Raw genomic sequence first — 22179 nt, forward strand, 5'->3', positions numbered from 1 at the left:
AGTGAAGAGAGAATATTTTGAGATATTTTCTTTCTCCACGCGTTTCCATCTCTGATTCTTCCCTTTTTTAGACTTTATACGCATCAAGCAATAGTTATAACTCTCCCAGATCATCTCAGCCATACGCAAACACAAGAAATCCCGTGAATAATTCTTCTCTGCACGTTCTCCCCTGTTTCCAGTTCGTGGCTCCCCTATCCAATTCTAGCCAAATTTAATCGACCACAACACTCGCAATAGATTTCTAAATGTCCCAGGAACAATACCACAAATTTTCAGCGATTTAATCTCCCTATAACACCTTCATTTTGTTGATTGAAAATCTTCCAGAGAGTAAAAATATTTTCCCGCCAAAAAGTTTATTTGAATTTGAGAAGAAGGAAGGGTGTCCCCCTATCCTGAACTGGGGTGCGAATAGCAGGTGTCCAACTGAGGTACCCCTTAACCAATAGTGAGAGTCCGAATAACAATTGTTCTTCAAGGTTGCCCCGGGTAACTTTTCGAGCTGATTTTTCCAAAATTGTTTATTTCCAAAGAATACCTAAAAACACATAAAACACCATAATAAGGACAAAAACAAGTACTAATAATACGGACATTGAGGACAAATTAGACACAAAAATGTGTCTATCAAATATCCCCAAACTTATTATTTGCTAGTCCTCGAGCAAAACTAAAAAATAAAACCGAGTTAATCTCGGGTGGGTTTAACAGAGGTGTACCCACAAAAACCATGACTTCTAATTGGTCACAAGTATCCAAAGAGCTATGAGGACATACATATTCTCAACCTATCTCCAAGTAACTAGAATGCCAGAGAAATTAAAGGTGTCAGCTCTAAAGCTGACTGAAGAAAAGGGGAGACACATCCGCACGACTGCTAGATAAAGAGATATCCGCTACACAGCTAGATAAACATTGTAAGATGCGTCCGCTGCTTTACAGCTGGGATAAGATTAGGAGAGAGATAAAGATGAGAGGGACATCTGCTACACAGCTGGACTAATTACGTGTGATGAGTTAAACCAGTGCTAGAAAGATCTTGTGCCAGATTGAAAGCAGACTAACAAAGCAACCAAAATGCATCTTTCTTCGACTCTCTCACAGTGCTCAGTAGAAATAACGTCTTCTTCGGTCTTCAACTGTTGATGATAAACTCTCGAACCTCATAGAACCTTGACAATTAACTCTTCTCTTCGATTTCTTGCTTGACTTATAAATTTCTTCTTCCCTATGGCCTTATTGAACAAAAAGAACGTAATGATGTTTTTTTTTTATTTTTTTTTTATTTCATTTTTTCATTTTTTACAAGACAAAAATTTACATGGCCATGAGAGAAGGACTTTAGAACTTGGATCTTCACAACTTGTGATGTCTTGATATCATGAACTTCAACAACTTATATCATTTGCTCTTGTACTTCTTGTAACTAAGTCTTCAACTTTGATTTTTGAATTATTCTTTTCTATTGTTGCTTCTAAACCTTAAACGTCTTCAACTTTTTCATAAATTTTGATGTCACTCCGCTTGTTGATGATGATAAGTTTCTACTGAGAGAGAGTCGTAATCCAGTAACTATGATTACATTGTGAGGTTGCTTTATCTTTCTGGCATTTCCTGACCTACTTGCCTTTCCATCATAGATGGTTAGGTCCATCACGGTTACCCTCTAAAAGGAACAAGTTCTCTCCTGAATTTCAAAGATCCCAATGTCTTTTTCTCTAATGTATCAATAAGTTGTTATCCCTAGCATTCCAATTTCTATCTTTTCGGTGAGAAACAGTATGTAAACTTAGATAACCGGATACCATGTGACGCTAGAAGTTTCAAAAGTGCAACTAAAAAGTTCTTCCCCACCCCCAAACTTAAATCTAACATTGTCCTCGATGTTCTAAAGATAAAATTAAAAGCATGAACAATGAGAAACTGTTACCACTTGAAGAAAAAGAGTTAAGGAAAGATATTACCATGTTGCATGAGATTGGGTTACCTCCCAATAAGTGCTAAGTTTAAATTCTTCAGCCATACTTAGGAAAGGATTAGTCAACTCGAACCATAAAGTAACAGTCGAAATAACTGTGGGTCTTCAAAACGAAATAGAGCTGACCAAAGGAAACTATAATAACCCAAGAAAGTGAACAAGGATAGCATGCCCTTATCTAGTTTCCTGATTAAGATATTTATATCTAATTGTGGTTCAGGTTCAGGTTCTATGAAAGGGTCTAAATAAAATATTTTCCTCGGATGCATTTCCTCATAGGCTGGATCCAAATTATTAGGTCCTAGAGTCTGGAAAAACTCAAATAAGAACTTAGAATCACAAAATAATAATAACCTAAATAGCTGAGGATCCTCTAAGTCAATCAGGTTTGACTTACATAATTGACCACAATGAGAGTAGTGGTCATTCTTAAGCAAATGTGTCGATTCTAATTTCCTAAGGCATTTAGATCTAGTCTCACAACTTAATATTCGACACATTTGGAATATAAACGTTCCCACAGTTGGAAGAAAACTATTTGGTGGGAAGACAAAGTCAATCTGGGGATCATAGCCTGGGCAAACCACATCAACCAGAGGATGGGTTTCTAACGACTGAACTCCTTCATGGACATCATTAGGCTCGGGAAAACGAGTATGAAGGTAATCTTGTAAAATGGTCGAGGCACAGATATCAAGTCCTAAGTGTAAGGACTTTCTGAGAGTTAAAGGTAAGGCACTAGGGAAGTGATAATCACCCCCAAACTTAGAGTTTTCAGTGTCTCTAGATAGACCTCTAATTATTTCTTGAATTTCCGTATCTTCAGAGTCCTTAAAATATTCAAGAGATTCTTCTAAGTTATTATCAGGTAGTGCATCTTTACTCATCTCTAGGGATCTATCTTCTTCTTCCAAGACTATTGTTTCTAAGTCTTTAGACTCTAAAACAGTATTTTCGAAATGAACCCGTTCCTCTAAACCACTATCGGCTTCGTAATCAAAAGGAAAATCTACATCGTCTAAAACGGTGGTATCCCTAATCAAATCCTCGTCCTTTTGAATAGGTGAATAATCATAAAAATTATTTGGATTTGAACTAGAAATAATATAATCACTATACAACTCAATTGGATTACTAGACTCCTGATCACTATGCCTACATATTTCAGATTCTTCATTACTGCTATCCTCATCATCATAGTACGAAGATGATTGAACCTTATCTAAATAAGTAGTGTCTTTTATTCTAACCTCGTCCTCTAAATTAGGCAAATATTCACTATTTACATCAAGGGTAAAATTGGAAACACTATTTTGGAAATTTATATCTTTTAGAGAAGTTCTATTCTGGGTCTCTAACAAAAGATTTTGGGCCGACTCACATGAATTCCTTATGGTATCGTGTATAGAAGGTTCACTCATGGGTGCATTTTGTTTATTCATTTCTAACACAAACCTATTTGTATTCTCAGTTAATTGTTTGAGAGACTCTTCTAGAGGAAGAGCAGATTCAGAAGGATCATAATAGGGACTAGTTTTCAATAGTTTGATTGTATCCTCTAGAGACGAAGAACTAGTACTATAATCTTCTTGCTCGTAAGACTGATGCATGTGTGGATAGTAATTGAGCTCACCAGGGTATGACCCATATCCTTCCAAAGGATGGCGTTCCCAACCACTATTCCCAACATGGTCATAAAAAGGATGATGTCCATATTCAAATTCAGGTCGATACTCATTGTATTGGCTTCTATCATACCAGTTCGACATTCTTAATTGCAAGGGAATTCTACACAACCACAAACAAGGCCGACTCGACTCCACCAAAACAAACCTAAAGATTTCTAGCAAACAAAAAGCATGATGGCTCCACTTAGATTGTTTCTAGACCAGCTTCTATCTTTCGAAAGGGAATTCGTTGCAATTTGAGCAAACCCCTCTGGAATCAATCCGAGTCAAAGTAAGTTGAACTGAGGCGAGGGAAGCTCAGTGGAGCTTTGATACCCAAGGCCTCACCGCTATCACAAGGAGGCGCAGTCACGCATTAAACTCAAAGAAACCATCATGAACTTTGGAGTGTGCTTAAAGGGAAACCAATATTTTTCGAAAAATTTTCCTAACAAGCTCGATACCCTATAGGTCTCTTTCTAATCAGATTTTAAAGCTTGGGTTCGCGTTAGGTTTTTTTTTCCTAAAACGGGCAAGAAGGGAACGGTGATGAAATCCGAACCCTTATCTTGTTTAGGCCAGGCCTTGCCCTTTACTAGGAAAATAAAGACAGTCCGGTTCGTCCTCAAACAATTATCACCTTAAGGCAGACAGTAACCCGCTTGCAGGAGATTCGCGAGTGTTTCGTGGCTTACCTCCCGTACCAGACGGGCGAAGAACCGTTGAAGTCGACTCGAGCCACGACTCCTATGTCATGTACGAACCCGAGGGGCCGAGACGATATAGTAATCGTCGTCCTTCCCTGCACACAGTTTATATAATTTTTTATTTTTTTTAATAATAATACCCTTCCGTAGGGGTAAAAAAAAAATAAAGTCCAATTGTTTAAAGTCCAAAGTCCAAAATAAATAATAAAAAAAATTACAGTTTTCCTCACACACTCTAAAAAAAATTAAAAATTAAATCCTAAAATTGTCCTTTTTTCTTCTCTTTTCGCTTTTCGCTTTAAGCTTTTTCCTCTCCAAGTCCTTAGTGCTCCACTTCGAACCTGTAAATCAAAGAAAAAAAAGACAAAGTAAAAAGGAACAAATAATAAAAAAAAAATAAACCTAAAAAAAAAAGAAGTAAATCTATATACAAGTCCGCGTCGGCGGCGCCATTTTGTTATAGTTTTGAAAGTGGTAGTAAAAATTCGTTGCTCGGACTTGTAAAGATTTAAAAATAAAAATATATACAAAAAATATTAACAATATGGGCAAGAGTACTGGGACTAAAGATTCGGCCATTTTTCATTTTCAAGTGGTTCAGAATTTAATTCTAGGCGATTATAGTTCAAAACAAAACAAATATTAACTCTAGTTTATTGCCAAGATAGATTTTATAAAATATTACTTGTATTTCTTAAGCATGGCATATCAAAAATCCCTAGGACTAAGCATACTCCATCAAATGAAATCACAAGTAATTAATTTAAAATCTTAATTCAATTAAAATTAGTGCAAAAAGTAAATAAAAGAATTAATGAAATTACCACATGGATGAAACTCGACCTCCTCCGTCGTCCCAGTGTTGGGTTTAGCTCATCATGATAAAAACACGCTCAAAGTATTTATTTATTGCTCAAAGGGTTTTTACAAGGATGAAAATGGAGATGAAATAATAAACAGTGGATGTGCGACCCACAGAAAGTGTCCAAAATGAACGACACAGAAGAAGTGCTATTGTTGCTGTACCTCTAAGACCCACACATACGACCCACGTTCGCGAGTCGTTTCACTGTTTATAAACGACTGCTTCTGCTGGTCCGTTCTTCATGTTCTTCATCTTCATCACGAACAGCAGCAGAAACAGAGAGAATTCGTGATTCTTCCTCTGCAGCTTCCTCTCTTCTCCTCCCAACTCTCGACCGCCCTGGTAGTCGACCCAAGGAGCCTTTATATACTCACATGCACGCTGAAATCCCTCACAATAACTCCAAATAATTCTTCTTTACTCGGGCAGTGAAGAGAGAATATTTTGAGATATTTTCTTTCTCCACGCGTTTCCAGCTCCGATTCTTCCCTTTTTTAGACTTTATACGCATCAAACAATAGTTATAACTCTCCCAGATCATCTCAGCCATACGCAAACACAAGAAATCCCGTGAATAATTCTTCTCTGCACGTTCTCCCCTGTTTCCAGTTCGTGGCTTCCCTAGCCAATTCTAGCCAAATTTAATCGACCACAACACTCGCAATAGAGTTCTAAATGTCCCAGGAACAATACCACAAATTTTCAGCGATTTAATCTTCCTATAACACCTTCATTTTGTTGATTGAAAATCTTCCAGAGAGTAAAAATATTTTCCCGCCAAAAAGTTTATTTGAATTTGAGAAGAAGGAAGGGTGTCCCCCTATCCTGAACTGGGGTGCGAATAGCAGGTGTCCAACTGAGGTGCCCCTTAACCAATAGTGAGAGTCCGAATAACAATTGTCCTTCAAGGTTGCCCCGGGCAACTTTTCGAGCTGATTTTTCCAAAATTGTTTATTTCCAAAAAATACCTAAAAACACACAAAACACCATAATAAGGACAAAAACAAATACTAATAATACGGACATTGATGACAAATTAGACACAAAAATGTGTCTATCAAACACATACTTACTCCTTATAGAAAATTTGGACTGTTAATGTCAGTCTCAGAAACGATCACGGCCACACAATTTGGCCACGCGATTTAACAAGCATGACCTACTCCTAGCAAAACTAGGCAATCACTATAGTGACCACCGACGGGCCCTCTAATGCCCTAGTCGATCGAGTAGTCTTATGTTCATTCACAAGCACTTCAAACGCCGACCCAAACGTGGGTATTCACGCTATTTAGAAGATCAAACGAGCTAGACCGACCATGACGGTCTCAAAGTCATCACGTCCGTCCAACTTGGACAACCAAGTTGGACTTCTTAGATTGAGCTTTGGGCGATCAAAAAGGCGTCGAAGCAATCACCGGCGGGCCCACCAGTTCTCTAGTTGATCGAGTCCCATGTTGCCCGTGCACAAGCGCTCCAAACGTCGACCCAAATGTGGGCGTTTGCGCTGTGTATAGACAAAGCTCGAACGAGCTAAGACCGTGAAAAACGGTCTCAAAAGCCATCATATCCGCCCAACTTCGCCAGCCTAGTTGGATGGCTTAGATCTTCCTACGAACGATTAAAGAAGTATCAGCATGATCATTGGCGGCCCCATTTTCCCCTTTGACGATCGACTTGCCCATGGAAAGCTTATAGGGTGCTCGACCACTTGCACAAACTTGAGCAGACACGTTGTGTTCAAAAACCATGATTTAGGTCACGACAGTACATAACTGTCACAGATTGATCACAACCATCCATCTTCGCCAGCCTAAACGAGCGTCATAGATTTAGATTCAAGTGGTCTTGAAGGTGTTAACGTGATCACTGTGGACCCACCTTTACATGTGATTGACCGGCCTACGCAAACTAGGGCTCAATACCTCGAAACGCACGAGAGGGGTGGGCCACACGGCTCCCTAAACCCTAAAAGTTGTGTCAATGGCAGTATGCAACTGCCGCAAAACATCTCGTCCATCCAACTTTGCTAACCTAGTTGGATGGTGTGGATTTGTTTTTCGAAAATAAGTAAAGAAACATTGTGAAGACCTGTCATCCCACTTCCACATGAGGCGATCGACCAAGTGATGACTTGACCGTGGGGTCCTCAAACGATCACCCAAAGGTGGTCGATCATGCTGCTTCCTTTAAGACGGCTATCCGCGACTTATTCAATCAGGCTCTAAAACAATGATGCTTCATACACATCGATTAGTTTGAGCTGCTTAAATGCGATGCTTCACATGCATCAAATACATACAATATTTTATATTGGCCTCATAAACAACTTAGTTGTTTCACCTAATAGCACCATGCTATTCTCCGCGGGTCCCACGACTTGACCCACTTATTCGAGACATCAAACATGTCACAAACTGGGGGATGCTTACTAGGGTATTAGTATGGAGTTTTACAACGTGCGGCGTGCAACGCGTCCATTATGAGAACGTGACAGGAAAGACAGACTGTTAACAGTAGTGAGAGTGGTGGAAGAACGTGTGATCAGTTTTCCCTCTTAACGGAAACACGATAATCACTACCTTCCGCACGAATCCGCTTCTCCACTACTTCACTTCCTCCACTTCCTAAGATATCAGGGTGCTCTCAATGACTTGTATAAATAGAATTTCAATCTATTTCGAAAAACATGACACAAGTGGTATCAACACAAGTAGCCAGAAACCATTTTCTGATACGCAAGTCATAAACAACCACACCTTCAACACTCTGATTTCAAACACCTTCTCCGCTTCTCTCCCTAAGATCAACCCCATTTCCTTCACTTTGTGACCGAAGCAAGTCTGGAACGACCATTTCTTGGTTTAGGCCAGAGTCTTACATATTGATTTCTCGAACCTAAAAGCATTCCCGTGCAGTGCATTTGTTTAGGGTTTGAACTCGTTTCTCATCAACACACCCCAAATTACCAAAAACAGCTGAATCCGTTTTTACGCATAAACATTAGTTTACGAATTTCACGAAATATAATGACTAAGATTAATGAGCATTTGTCCATACTTGAATAACTTTCGGTGGAGAACAATTTATTGTTCGGAACCAAATCATGATTCAAGTTTATCATGCAAAAATAGTCTGGAACAGTGATATGTGTGATTGATGTTATTCAGGAATGTTTCGAATTGATTTAGAGAAATATAGAACAACTATATTCGGAATACAAGATAGTGTTACCAGTCTTACAAAATGGGGAAAATGTTATATGTCTGAAGCCGTATTACATGTACTTGTACACGTAGCAGAGTAGTTATATATCGACTTTCAAATTTGTGTGATATGCATATTCGTATGTATATCATGGGAAAATCTGTTTGTTTCGTGCATATTCGTATGCAAACCATTTTGGAATTGGGATAAGGGAACCGGGTCAAAGTAATCAAACCGGTATGCGAGCCAATACAGTTCTATGTTCTAGAACCAGTTTAGTACCCAAACCGGCACGTAAAATGAAAAAGTTCTGTGAATTTCGGAACCGGTAAAAGTCTTATGTTTGCAAACCGGTATGTGAACTGAAAAAGTTCTGTCAACTCCGGAACTTTGAGTTTCACCTAAGTTTGCAAACCGGTACGTGAACTGAAAAATTTCTCTTGACTCCGGAACTCGGTTATTTCTTATGAGTTTGCAAACCGGTCCGCTTACTGTGACTCAGCCGACTCACAAACGATTCGAGTAATTGTATCTTGTACATTTACCAACTATGTCGATTATGATTCAATTGAAATTAAATTATTTCTATGAAATAATTTGCATTTGATCAATTCTCTAATTTACACTAGACTCATTTAATCACATGTTTGTGACTCAAGATTAATGTCTTAGTGAACATCAAAATGAGTGTTAAGCTTTGAAAGTTCAAATCGGCTTGTTTCGGCTAACCATGTTGAACATAGTCCTTATACAAGGTTCGGTTACGGTTTACCTAACCAAAGTGTATATCTTGTATATGTGAATAAGATTCAAAGCTTTCATCTAACGGTGAATATTGTTTTCTTGGTTCCAAAGCTGTCTTATCTTAAAGCTAAAGCAACCTAGGCTTTGAAGTCTATATAAGGGGAACTCTAGGAAACTGGGATCTTTGAATCCCGACACTACTTTTTGGTGTTTCCTAGTTGTATCTAGTGTCGTCCTCTCCAAAAAACCTTTTAGGGTTTAACGACTACAAAGACTTCATTGGGATTCGTGAAGCCAGGTCCAATTATCTTTTATCTTGATAACTCGAGTATTCTGATCTTGATTGTTTGTAGAGCTTGCTCCAACGATCAAGATAGATAGTAATCATCAAAGTTCACTTCGTCTCAAACTTTGTTGATTCCACAATTTTTATACTTGTGAGGTGAATAATTATCTAGGCTGCACTTCGGGTTGCATAAGTATGGAGTTTGAGGATATCCAGACTTTTGTCAAATTGTTATCGATTTCCATCACCCGGATCTTTCGTTTGAGCTGATCATCCGTAATTAGATCGTAAATCAAGAAATCAATCATAGGCTTAATCCGTGGGAGGCAGATTCGGTTTAAAGTCTTCAATTGAGTTGAAGCAACTCTTAGTTGGTGTGAGACTGTCTAAGGGAATCAATTGCTCAGAGTTCTGCTAAGATTCAAGAGGCGTGAGGAGCGCGAATGTACCTGAATCAGCGAGAGACTGAGTTCGGTCTCAACTACATTCTAGACCGAAGTTAATTGGTATTAGGCTAGTGTCTATAGCGGATTAATACAATTTGGTGGTCAATTTGGACAAGGTCCCGGGGTTTTTCTGCATTTGTGGTTTCCTCGTTAACAAAATTTCTGGTGTCTGTGTTATTTCTTTTTCCGCATTATATTGTTTATCTTTATAATTGAAATATCACAGGTTGTACGTTGATCAATCACAATATATATGTCCAATCTTGTTTGTTGGATAAGACTTGATTGATCCTTGGATATTGGTCTATTGTACCGTCCAAGAACTTTCTTTGTAGTTAGGTTCACGGATTCAGTTCTGTAAACGTTCTAGCAACAAAAGAAAGAGATATATAACTTTAGACACTTTCCTTGATTGAGGTTTTACTCTCGGAGTTGTGTTGAGTTTGTCCATACATATTGCCTACGAAAAAGTTGGTGGTGTACTTTGGTACCCCAGTGTTTTCAGTTTCTACAACTTAGTATATGGTTACGAAGTAGAGTTTTCAACACTTTCAAGATTTCGACATAACACTAGTATGATACTTGTTATTATGTAGTATTGAATTTCCGACTTGAACCTATGCTTTGAAAACATGTTAGGAAGCAAATTGTTAGACATGTATTGAGTTGGTTTGAACTCAAACTAAGTTTCGAATTCAAATAAGGATTTCGGGGCACCTCAATCCAGGACCGATCCGAAGTCATAACCGACCCAAATTCAGGGTCAATCCCAGAACTAATCCTTAACTGATTTTGAATGGCATATTTTTTTTTCAAATTATATGTTTCTTTCTTTAGTTAATAGATTTCGGGATGTGTACAAGTTAGAATCGGAAGGTTCATATGTTAGGAAATACTAAACACATATTTGACTCTAATATTTTGTTATTCATATATTTATTATTTAATACTCAAGGATAGACTTTGGTTAATAATTGATATTCAAATTCTTTTACTATACTCAATATTGAAATTTGACATGCTTTCATTTCCAATAACATTCAAGGTAGCTGACTTTATTGAAGTACAAGATTTAAAACTAGTTAAGCATGGTTGTTATACTAGCTGATATATCAATCTCAAATATTAATATGGAACATGTTATTGATTATATTTCTTGGAAACAATATGTTGTATTTAATACCAAGATATATACTTAGTCCGGAAATGCCATATATTGAATTGATTTGAGAATAACAAGTAGTTATGAAAGATCGAATGAAAACACAATTAACTAGGTTACAACCTTCTTTGGGATTAAGGAGCACTAGTAGTATCGTTAGAAGGAAACTAGATTTTTAATTAGTTTTCGTTGTTTATTACTTGTTGTTGAACTATCTCATAGTTATCTTCTAGAGAATATTTTGTCTATTCCATGCTCATTCTCTTCTAATATAAGGTCACTCAAGAACTTTGATCATATGACTACAACAAATAAAAGTGATTTATAATATTTTGATAGAACCATTGATTTTCCAATGTTAACGTACTTTGTTCTGTGTGAAAAATCATAGAATCAAGTGATGTTTAAGAAGAATGAAGATTTTGATATTTTGTTTTTGATCATTTTTTGATTATATACTTGACTTGATTATCGGGGACAAATAAGTAGTTTATATTTGATAAACATGAAGCTTGTAGATCAACAAGTTGGTTGTGAGTTTACGTAAACGTAAACCTTGTAATCGAGTGGATTACTTTGTAAATCTTGGTGAAACGATGATCTTTTCGTATCAACCTATACACACCTTGTGAGTTCGGAAATTTCAAAAAAGAATTTAAAATAGAAAAAATATCCTTACACGTGAATAAACAAGAAAGATATAAAAAAAAAAAACGAAGGATAAACGATAAATTAACACATCTGTTTTCTAATTAATACAATTATTCTTTAAAATTTTAAATTGGTCCCATTAAAAATGAATTTATGAGTGTAAAAAATTCAATGATATATTTGAGAGTTTAATGAGAAAATATCAGAAGCCGGTCATTTTTACGAAACTGACTAAAATAGAATAAAAGACGAAAATAAGAAATGAATTGAATATCAAATTGCTTGATTTGTAAGTAGTTTCCATAAAAAATATAGTATTTATAATAATCTAACAAGTTTTTATGTTTCAAACATAAGTATAATTATTGAGATAAATATAATACTCCCTCCGTCCTAAATTATTAGTCTGTTCTGACTAAGTCAAGATATTAAGGAGACCGGAGGAGTGTACAAAACTACCCCTATTAAATGATATATTATTACTAAAATTAAATGATATAATTATAATATTTATAGAAATATTTAAATAAAGATAAAAATAATTTTTTATGGATTGATTTAGTAGATTTATTTCCTATTGAGGAAGATATCATTTAATATTTAGATTGCTGATATTTAAAATAATTTAATAATTATAAATGTTTGAAAGATATATTTGAAAGTTTGACTAAAAAATATGACTATAAACAGAAGCTGGACAGTATTTTAGGACAGACGAAAATAGAATAAATGACAGAAATTTTAGGACAGAGGAAGTATATTTTATTATTAAATTTTAAAATTTATAGTTAAAATCACTCTAAATGAATAATATACCACATACAAAAGTAATTTACTCAGTTATGTTATAGCTTCTTCGGGTAGGTCATGAGATTCTTATAGTGGAAAGAAAAGTTCGTTAAGACTTGTGAAGAGTTAAATTTTAGATTTAGCTTCTAATGCTAAAAATAGGAAAAATTAAACAAAGACGATACCAAAGATTATTGAGAAAGCTGGGGCTAAGATTCCACAATTCACCAACTTTCAAAGTGATTTTAATTTAATAAAGGGAAAATTTTTAAAAAATGTCCCAATATCGAGTGTAACGTTGGAAAAATGTCTCAACACTGTTACTTTTTCCATCCGACACAGTTACTGCACATGAGTTAGTTCACACACGTGCAAAAAAGACACATGTTGCCCTTTGATTTAGAAACACATCTTTGGGAGACACGTGGATTTTCATCCGATGGACTACAAGGGAGGAACAACTGCTGATGAGCGGCCGGAGGTCTTCCACGTGTTTGGTCCACACGTGCCATGAGGAACACCTGCTGATAAAGGACATCTGCTGCTTATACAAGAAAAATTAGATCTCTGTTGTGTATTGGGTGGCCCACCATTTAGAATATGATACGCAGGTGGCCCACCATCTCTCTTAATGCGACAAACGATCCAGAATTCTCTGGACTTAATTTTGGTTTAGATAAGCCTTATTTCTTAATCCATAAGGATTAGTTTTCATCCCCTAATTGACATGTGTAGGCCATCATGGCTAATTCACAACCTTTTTAACATTCTATGTTCAGACTATAAATAGCCGAGAGAGGACTTGTAATGATGGCTTGGAAAGAAATAACAATAATTTCATTCTCTCATTTTATCAGTGTATGAATCCTTTAATTCTAGACTACTAGTACTTCTCTATATAAGGAGTGAACATTAGCAACTGTATAAGGAGTGAACATTAGCAACTGTATAAGTATCATCCGCTTAACATTCGTAAACAGAGAACAAATTACAAAAATCTCCTGGTTTTTTCCTTATTTGTTGTAGTTAGTTAGGGGTTCTTTTCGCTGGTCACTAGTGGAGATAAAAGAAAACGATTGGAGGTGGAGTAAGTTCAGATATTTCAAATCGATTTGAATCAAGTAACCCTAATCATGATTGTTATTTTTTTACCACAAAAATGAACATTAAATGTTTTAAAGACAATTAAACGTGGGGGTTTTCATCATAATACTACCAATTTCATAAAGGAAGCATAAATCTCACCAATGGAATGCTCGAGCTAGCTACCATTGTTGAACTTAAAAGATTCCCAATTTTTCTGCTCTAGATGACAACCAATATACTCAACTGTTATTTGAACCCTACTGTTATTTCCTAAATTTTTTTATCGATGAGAAAAACTAAATCAATTATTCAAAATGCTAAAACAGAAATCTGATCATCTGTTTGATTTATAACACCTTAGAGATCGAATTGGGAAAAATAAGTTTGACTTTTGATCATGTACTCTTTCAGTAATATATATGCCTGCATGTGAGTTACACGTGAGCGTAGTCCTCCTTTCACGACCGTCAGATGAAAATCCACGTGCAACCAAGAGATGAATTTCTGAATCAAATGGCAACTGTGTAATTTTTACGAGTTGGCGAACTCACTCGTGTGGATTTGAAATTAACTATGTTGGATGGAAAAAGTAACATTTTGGGGCATGTTTCCAAATCCTCCAAGTTGGGGCATTTTTCCACTGTTACACTCGATATTTGGGTACTTTCCCAAGTTTTCCTTTATTAACTATGCATTTCACGCATTCAATTTGATTATAAAATATTGTCAAAGTAGATATTTGGAATAATAATTGTAAATCGAAAGCATGGGACATTAGAAACCCTAGGCTAAGCATGCTCCATCAATATAAATCACAATCCCTTAACAAAAATCATTATTTCAATTTTTAATCTATGTAAATAGAATTGCACAAATTAAATAAATAACAAATACCACTTTTTTTTTTTTGGAAAAATATGTTCTTTTATTGCCCCAGCAACGGAGTTTAGCTCCTCATGTTGGAAGACACTCAAAATATGTATTCATGGCTCAAACGTGTTTACAAATGATGAAAAAGAAAAAATAATTAAAACCGAGAATTTGCAATGTTTATAAGCGTTGCAAACTCACTGTTACAGAGCATACGTGCAAATTCAAAATAAGTGTTGCAAAGCAATTATTACAGCACTGTTAAAAAATGACGGTTTTCAACAGCTGATGTTCTCCGTGTTCTTCAGATGCAGCAGCAGAAAAAGAATTTTGCAACTCTTGATTTCTCCTCTTGGCAACTCTTTGTTTTATCCCCTATCACTCTGTCCCCCCTTCTATGACTCCCGTAACACCTTTATATACTCACATCATCAAGAAAATCTTCTTCATAACTCTAAACAATCTTCTTCATAATCTCGGGAGGGTTTACAAGAGGTGAACCCACAAAACCTTTACTCCAAATCCTAGCTACATGTGAACACTCTAGGAACAACACTTAACAATCTCCTTAGGGCATACTGACTCATTGGCCATATGAGGAATTATCCTGATATGAATCCAATTGGTGTACACGAGTTTGCACTCAAGCGTACTAAAATTCATAATAAAGTGACAGAGCCCTACTCTAATAGTTGCACAATGGACATCAATATACAGAATCAAATAAATAGATTAAGAAGATTGAGATGGAGGATAGATGGTTTGCAAATGGACGTCAATGCCAAGATGAATCCTAATGAATTGAGATACTGGTCTTAATCCTAACTCTATTATCAACTAGCCGATATATACAAGGTTCTCAGCGGTCGATAATCCTAATTCTAGATTAACTCAGCTGGTATATACAAGGATTCCAGCGGTCGATTTATTTATTAAACAATAATATCATATCGCGTTGCATCCATGTCTTGTGTCTGCAATCAATCTGCGTCTGTGCTTACCAAGCCTTGATCCACTTTCAACTTGGTGAAAAGCCATTAAAACGGAACATGACACTGTTGGACCACGGCAGATCTCTCTTTTTTTTGTAATCTTTTATATGGATCAAATTGATCACAGATTCCTCCCTTTCTTTTATTACACCAAAAGCATCCATCTTTATTCCCCCCTTTCTGGTTTTCAATTCTCTCATTGTCCCGTTGAACACAAATTATCTAAAGAGGAAGAATAAAGTCAAAATGTACATAGGCGATTCTCAAATTGGAGAATGTTAGTGTTCCACCTTTTATATCATTTCTCCTAAAGTTTAAAGTAGGCATTGTTTGTGAGCAATGAAATTTAAGCTAGTTGATGATCTCTCGTAACTGCCAATGAACTTATTCTATCAATACCACTATGAAAAGAAAGAAGTCATTCAAAGCACTTCCATTATGTAGCAAGTGATGAACAACATTGGATCGGACGGGAATCTACCAGTACCAAACACGTTGTTGTCCTGTAGTAGTCAAGTGGTGTCAGTCCCCAATAGTGATGGAGTCTGTCAGAAGTCCGGACCGGTTCGGTATGGGCTAACTCCCCCAAGTCATATCAACACAATCTGGAAACAGTATAACTTTGGATACTACTGCCTCCCAATTTGGGATAACCCAATCCAATAATAATCCGTTAAAGTAACAAACTTTCTTTAATTTCAGTGTCTTCCTTTCACTAAAAGAAAAAGGTTGTTTCATTTTGACAATGAACGGAATCTTTGTCACATTCCACCAGACGGTCATCGGGATCTGACCCACATTTTCTCTCAGAAACAAAAATAGAGTCATCCCATTTTCTTTTCTTATTCCACTTTTGTGTTTGACATGGTAAACGCTTACATGATTTTCTGTGTTTTCCGTTTTCATGTCAGTTTCTTTTAACACTAGAGAGTAGAGACAGAAAGTTATAGACAAGGAGAGTGAGCAATTATGAAAGCAGAAACCACATCAATGAAGATTTCAAGATCTGGGTTTTCATCTTCATGACCACCTTCACTTGAATTTGTCCTCTGTAAGTGTTTTCTTTTTGGTTAATTCTTGATGCTTTTGTTTAAGTTAAGCTTAATTATTCTGTTTATACAGTAATTTTTGGTAAAGTTTGGAATTTTTTGTTTGGTAATGTGTGTTATTTGGTCAGTGTGAAATGGGTTTTCAGTTTTGAACTCTGGGTCTTTCTGTTTGCATATCATCAACCCTAGAAAACAATTTTCTTGTTTGTCATCTTTCAATGAAGTTCTTTGACCAATTGGAAACCCCAATTTTAGGTTCTGAAAAAATTGAAACTTTTACTATGATGCTGACATTTCTTTTATGTTTGTAAATTGGAACTTGTAAAAACCCTAAACAATTTATTTTATGTTGCTAACAAAGCTTTGCTGATCCAGGTTTTTTGGTGTTCTTAACTGGGTTTTCATTTTCTAGTGTTGTTTTAAGTGTATGAGATTTATATATGGATACCAACAAAGAGGATGCATTAAGGGCTAAGGGAATTGCGGAAAGGCGATTTACTAAGCGGGACTTCGTTGGTGCAAAGAAGTATGCTGCCAAAGCTCAAAAACTTTATCCGAAACTCAAAGGCATTTCTCAAATGCTCACCACGTTTGACGTGCATCTAGTTTCTACTAAGGTCGACATTCATGGAGAGGTTGATTTCTATGCCGTTCTTGGATTGACTCCGTTGGCAGATGACAGTATGGTTAAGAAACAGTTTAAGAAATTGGCTTTGATTCTTCACCCCGATAAGAACAAGACTGTAGGAGCAGATGGAGCTTTCAAACTTGTGTCTGAAGCTTGGGCATTGTTATCGGATAGTAACAAAAGAGCTTCTTATGATCTGAGGAGAAGTGAAGCAACAGTAACCTCATTTTTCCATCCAGCTTATTATGCTGTTCAAACTCCTGTTTTTCAAGGTTTGAACCATTATTCTAGCTCGTTGAATTCTCATAACATAGCAAAATCGACTACTTTCTGGACAGTTTGCAATTCATGCAGTGTTCAGTATGAGTATCTCCGTAAGTACGTGAATAACAGACTCACTTGTAAGAATTGCCGGAAGACCTTTTTGGCTATAGAAACAGAGCCCTGTTTAAACGGATCGGTGCAATTTGTTTACACAGAATATGGGCATGGTAACCAGGTCACGTACATCCCAACAGATAGTTTTGTTTTAACAGGAGCTGGTGCTGGATTTCATTCCGGATTGACTACCGGGAATCAGACTTTTCAATGGAACTCATTTACGGAAACTTCTGGTGAGGTTGTAGGTGGTCAGGCATCCGTGATTACTTCTGGTATACTACATAAGCCCAAGCAGAAACGGAGAGTAACTGGTGAGAAGGCGGCAACCAACGGTAAAAATCTTACGGTTAAGAAGAATGTCGCAGTAGCCAGTATTCCGAAGCCTGAAAGACCTGAGAAGAAAAGGAAGGTTGATGGAAAATATACTGGTAGAAATGCCAATGTTGAAATAGGTTCGGAACCTACAAATCCAGATGTCAGATTGGTCAGTGGACATGGAAAGGCCGAGTGTAGTGCCAAAGCGCGGAAAACAAATGCGGCGCCTGCTAGACATTCCACTACTGCGCCAGCATTTGATGCTCGTCAATTATTAATTGACAAGGCAAGCAAAGCAATCAGGGAGAAGTTGGAACAGATGAAATTGGCTGACGCTGGCGAGAAGACAAAGGCTCTACAGGTAGTTGGCAAGTCTGAAGAGCTGATAACTACAACAGAGCTAGTAACTACAATGACAGACCTGGGTGTCTCTATCGATCAATCAGCAATACCTGGTACAATCTCAATAGTGGTTCCTGACCCCGACTTCCATGATTTTGACATGGAACGATCTGAGGGTTGCTTCAAGCCGAAACAGATATGGGCTTTGTATGATGAGGAAGATGGCATGCCACGCTTGTATTGTTTGATCCGGCAGGTAATTTCCTTGAAACCATTCAAAATTCGTGTAAGCTACTTGAATCTCCAAAGTGAAGCTGAACATGGGCAAGGGGTCAAAGCATGTGGATTTTTCAAGGCAGGTAACTCTGACGTTATTGGCACGGTCAATATTTTCTCTCATGTTATTTGTGGGGAGAAGACTGGAAAGGGGGGAGTCATCCAAATTGTCCCTAAAAGAGGTGAAATATGGGCTGTGTATTTGAATTGGTCATCGGACCGGAACAATATAACTACAGAGAAAACAACAAACAAATATGAAATGGTGGAAGTTCTTGATGATTACACTGAAGATCTAGGGGTTTGTGTTAACCCACTTGTTAAGCTGGGCGGGTTCAGGACTGTATATCAAAGGAGGACAGACAAAGACATTATTCGATGGATTCCGAGTAAAGAGATTCTACAATTTTCGCATCAAGTACCGTCGTGGTTGATTGAAGGGAAAGCTAATTTGCCAGATGAGTGCTGTGACCTTGACCCAGCAGCGATTCCAGAAGAGCTGCTTCAAACTATATCATAGGGTAAAAACTGACTTCACTTCTATTTAATTTAAACATTTAGATTACTTTCATGACATCAAATCTGTAGCATTTGAGACAATTAGATCACAAAAATGTACAAATATATAGTCCCACATGTTATATTGGGACGTGACTGTCACTCAGATCAGTTTATCAACTGAAAATGAGATCAATTGTTGTACCCTGGTTCCTGTTAGAAATAAGTTCATAAATGGGATTTGATGCTTTACTCTTTCTCTGATCTTCTAATGTTCCGTTCCTTTTAAATGATGATTGGTGAGTACTACTTAACCATTTTACAGTTCTGTTTTTAAAATTCTTGTAGAAATTTCATTGGTGAGTACTACTATACCATTTTACAGTTCTGTTTTTAAAATTCTTGTAGGAATTTCATTTCGTCTAAACCTGATTGTAGCCGATGTCACTGTAGTACTCTGACTCGAAACTCGTCAGCACCTCTTTACCGATCATTTTTTTTTCTTTTAGCCAAAATCCAATGCCTCTATTAAACAGAAAAACTCCTAAACCAGTTGATGAGGAAGAGATTTCCGCAACAAAATACATTAACAAAAAGATGGACATTTTTGGCAAATTACATACCTGGAGATTCACTAATCATAAAATCAACTAGTACATTTCATCAGAAAACATCCCTTTATTATTACACTCAAAATAGTTAACAAAAGCATACTTATGCTGTATGTTAAAACTCCCAACCAAGTTACAAAGCTGGATTATGATTATCTACCATCTTCCATTGCTTTTGCCTTTATTATCTCCATACAAGCGGAACAGGTTAAAAGCTGATATACAAGACAGAGTCACCATACTAAGACTAACAATCAGGGAACTTGCCACTCCTTCCCCTACTTGGGTACAAAATTTATCATACATGTTGCATATCTTCATCCATTGCAATTCTGGTTGACCCAACTCGGCAAACACTGCAGATTGTCCAGCAGCAGCTACCGCAGCAAATATCAAGTAAGCCATCATCTGTGTCATTGATCAAAAGTTATCAGGCATTTAATTTCTTCTTTGTTTTTATATATGAAAATTAACAATGAAACATTATCTGCCTTTTTCTGAAAGTAGAGGAATTCATCCATCCTCTCTTGGGTCAGTTCTGTCAAATTTAAGGCTACCCTAGGAAAATTAACTGAGACCCATAACTATAACCATTCAATAAGACCAGTCAAGACTCAAGAGCCTGTGTGACTGATGCCTTCCTACAGGGTTTGTGCATCACAAGATATAGGTTTTACCCACCAAAGTTAATACTCTATTGAATGCTCCAACCAACGACTCATTATCCTTCTCGGGCTTTTCTCAAGTTTATTTATTTTTTGCAGTACATATTACCAACGGCTACATGCAAGATTGGGTTGTTGGGACCACCGTTTAATAGCTCCAATGTTCACCGTAGATCCAGTGTTTCTGGGAGCCATGTGGCAGACATGTACACTACAGATTCATGGGTCTAACGTTTACGTGTTTAATTGTTCCCTTCCTAAAATTTCATTACATGTTTTACAAGTGGAGGAAGATAGTAAAAGTCTGTACCTGATCACCGGAGAAGATGGCCCAAGCTAAAGGCTTGTTGAAGAGCAAATTTCCTCTGAGCATACTCACAACACATCTTAACCCTTGAAGTAATGAATATGTTGCAACTATCACATTTGCAATCACCAGAAACCTGTGTTTCACAAAATATGGAATTTTTTTATTAGATTATCAGAATTTTTGACACTCTTCTCTATTAAACATCCATTTCTAAAATGGGTTTCATCAAAATCATAATGAATCTAAACAGAGAAAAAAGAAGTGCTTACACAAGAGCTTTCATGTCAGTAAACTGAGCCTTCTTCTCAATAGAGAAGATCTTTTTAACCTGTACATCAAACCCAACAAGAGAAGCTGCAAGAACACCTAATCCAAATATCACACACCTCAGTACTAACTCTGTAATCCTTACTCTTCTGTCAACCACTTTCAGATCACTTCCATGAAACACTGGAACATTTCCTGGACTAACTCCAAATACAGGTGCAGTAGAACTCATCTTCTCCACACAAAGATATTCTTTTCCGAGGGAAGCAAACAAAGATATACTCACACTCCCTCAAAACAGAAATGCTAGTACAATATGAACAAAACTCTCAAACACCCACTATTTATAGATACTTTTTGTGTTCACTTTTTTTTTTTCATTTCCCTACAAGACCAATGCAGTGCACCGTGCGTTGTGTAAAACCTGCCAAGTGGCCCTACAAGACACACACAACCTGTACGGAAAATGACTGTGTTGAAAGGAGCAATGGCCACATTACCCTCATCACCAGTTAGTCATCCTTTTGCTTCACTCTTCTTGCATTTAAGGGTTGGATAACATAACACAGAGATCTAGAGAGACAGATGCAGAAGAGAGAGATAAGATGAGATTAGAGATTAGATATCATATGGCCAAGAATTCTTATATATAAATGTTGTTACCAGGCCCAAGAAGAGAGGGATATTGATTTTCATGGCAACACTGTTTGTCATAAATTTGCTATTGAATGCAATTTATTGTCACCCATTGATTCTATCTCTTGGATTGAGTCTGCAACCAAAAAAAAAAAATTGCATGTTTTTAAATAGGTGTCGCAGTGAGACAGAACTTTGAAAATTAATATAGAACAAAAAAAAAATTAAAGAAATGGTAAAGATGATGAATGATGATAGTTTTGGTAGTGGAAGTGATAGTGATCAGTTGATAACTTTACTTTCATTTTTGAATTTACACTTTTCAAGTGGTGGGGTTTCTGTGTAGTTTGGTGCTGATTAAGCACTGTCTTTTGATAAATTTAGTCATGACTACTAGAATATTCAAGAGCAGTGTTGTATAAGCAAACTGGGTTATCTTTTGGGTGTGGTTGTTGGTAAGGTAAGACCTCTGATGTAATTTTCTCACAACTCACCTATTGTATCTTAGTGAATCATGTTTGCAACATGATGAGGTAAGCTATTTCCTATTTGGTGAATACCATAAAATACTTTTTTTTTGTCTCCTTGGATAGATTGGTAAAGAACAAAAATCTACATGTGAAAATTGTTTTTTCGGTTATACATTACATAATTCAGTTGATGTTTACATAAGCAATATGGCTTCTTCTAGGTCCAAACACTTTGGCTTGGATGGACTCTAGATAGACGTTTCAATGTATTATTAGGT

At 36.7% G+C, this 22179-nt stretch overlaps 2 protein-coding genes across 3 annotated transcripts; one reads left to right on the forward strand and one right to left on the reverse strand.

Moving 5' to 3' along the window:
• The first annotated feature begins 16106 nt into the window (after positions 1-16106).
• LOC113302422 lies at positions 16107-19211 on the forward strand. Of its 2 annotated transcripts, none has more exons than XM_026551333.1 (2): positions 16107-16504; positions 16878-19211. In XM_026551333.1, the coding sequence occupies exon 2, from the start codon at positions 16943-16945 to the stop codon at positions 18962-18964; it is 2022 nt and encodes a 673-aa protein (XP_026407118.1). In that variant the 5' UTR covers positions 16107-16504; positions 16878-16942; the 3' UTR covers positions 18965-19211. The 2 variants fall into 2 exon arrangements, with proteins under 2 accessions (XP_026407118.1, XP_026407111.1); XM_026551326.1 differs by having other exon boundaries at positions 16915-19211.
• Positions 19212-19510: 299 nt separating this feature from the next.
• LOC113333088 (CASP-like protein 2B1) lies at positions 19511-21549 on the reverse strand. The gene is made up of 3 exons (XM_026579579.1): positions 20798-21549; positions 20529-20661; positions 19511-19961 (listed from the first exon to the last, which is right to left on the reverse strand). Exons 1-3 carry the CDS (start codon positions 21025-21027, stop codon positions 19710-19712), a joined length of 615 nt encoding a protein of 204 aa, XP_026435364.1. The 5' UTR covers positions 21028-21549; the 3' UTR covers positions 19511-19709.
• Positions 21550-22179: the final 630 nt, after the last annotated feature.

The sequence above is a fragment of the Papaver somniferum genome, chromosome 1 (genome assembly GCF_003573695.1).
Source record: "Papaver somniferum cultivar HN1 chromosome 1, ASM357369v1, whole genome shotgun sequence".
NCBI lineage: Eukaryota > Viridiplantae > Streptophyta > Magnoliopsida > Ranunculales > Papaveraceae > Papaver > Papaver somniferum.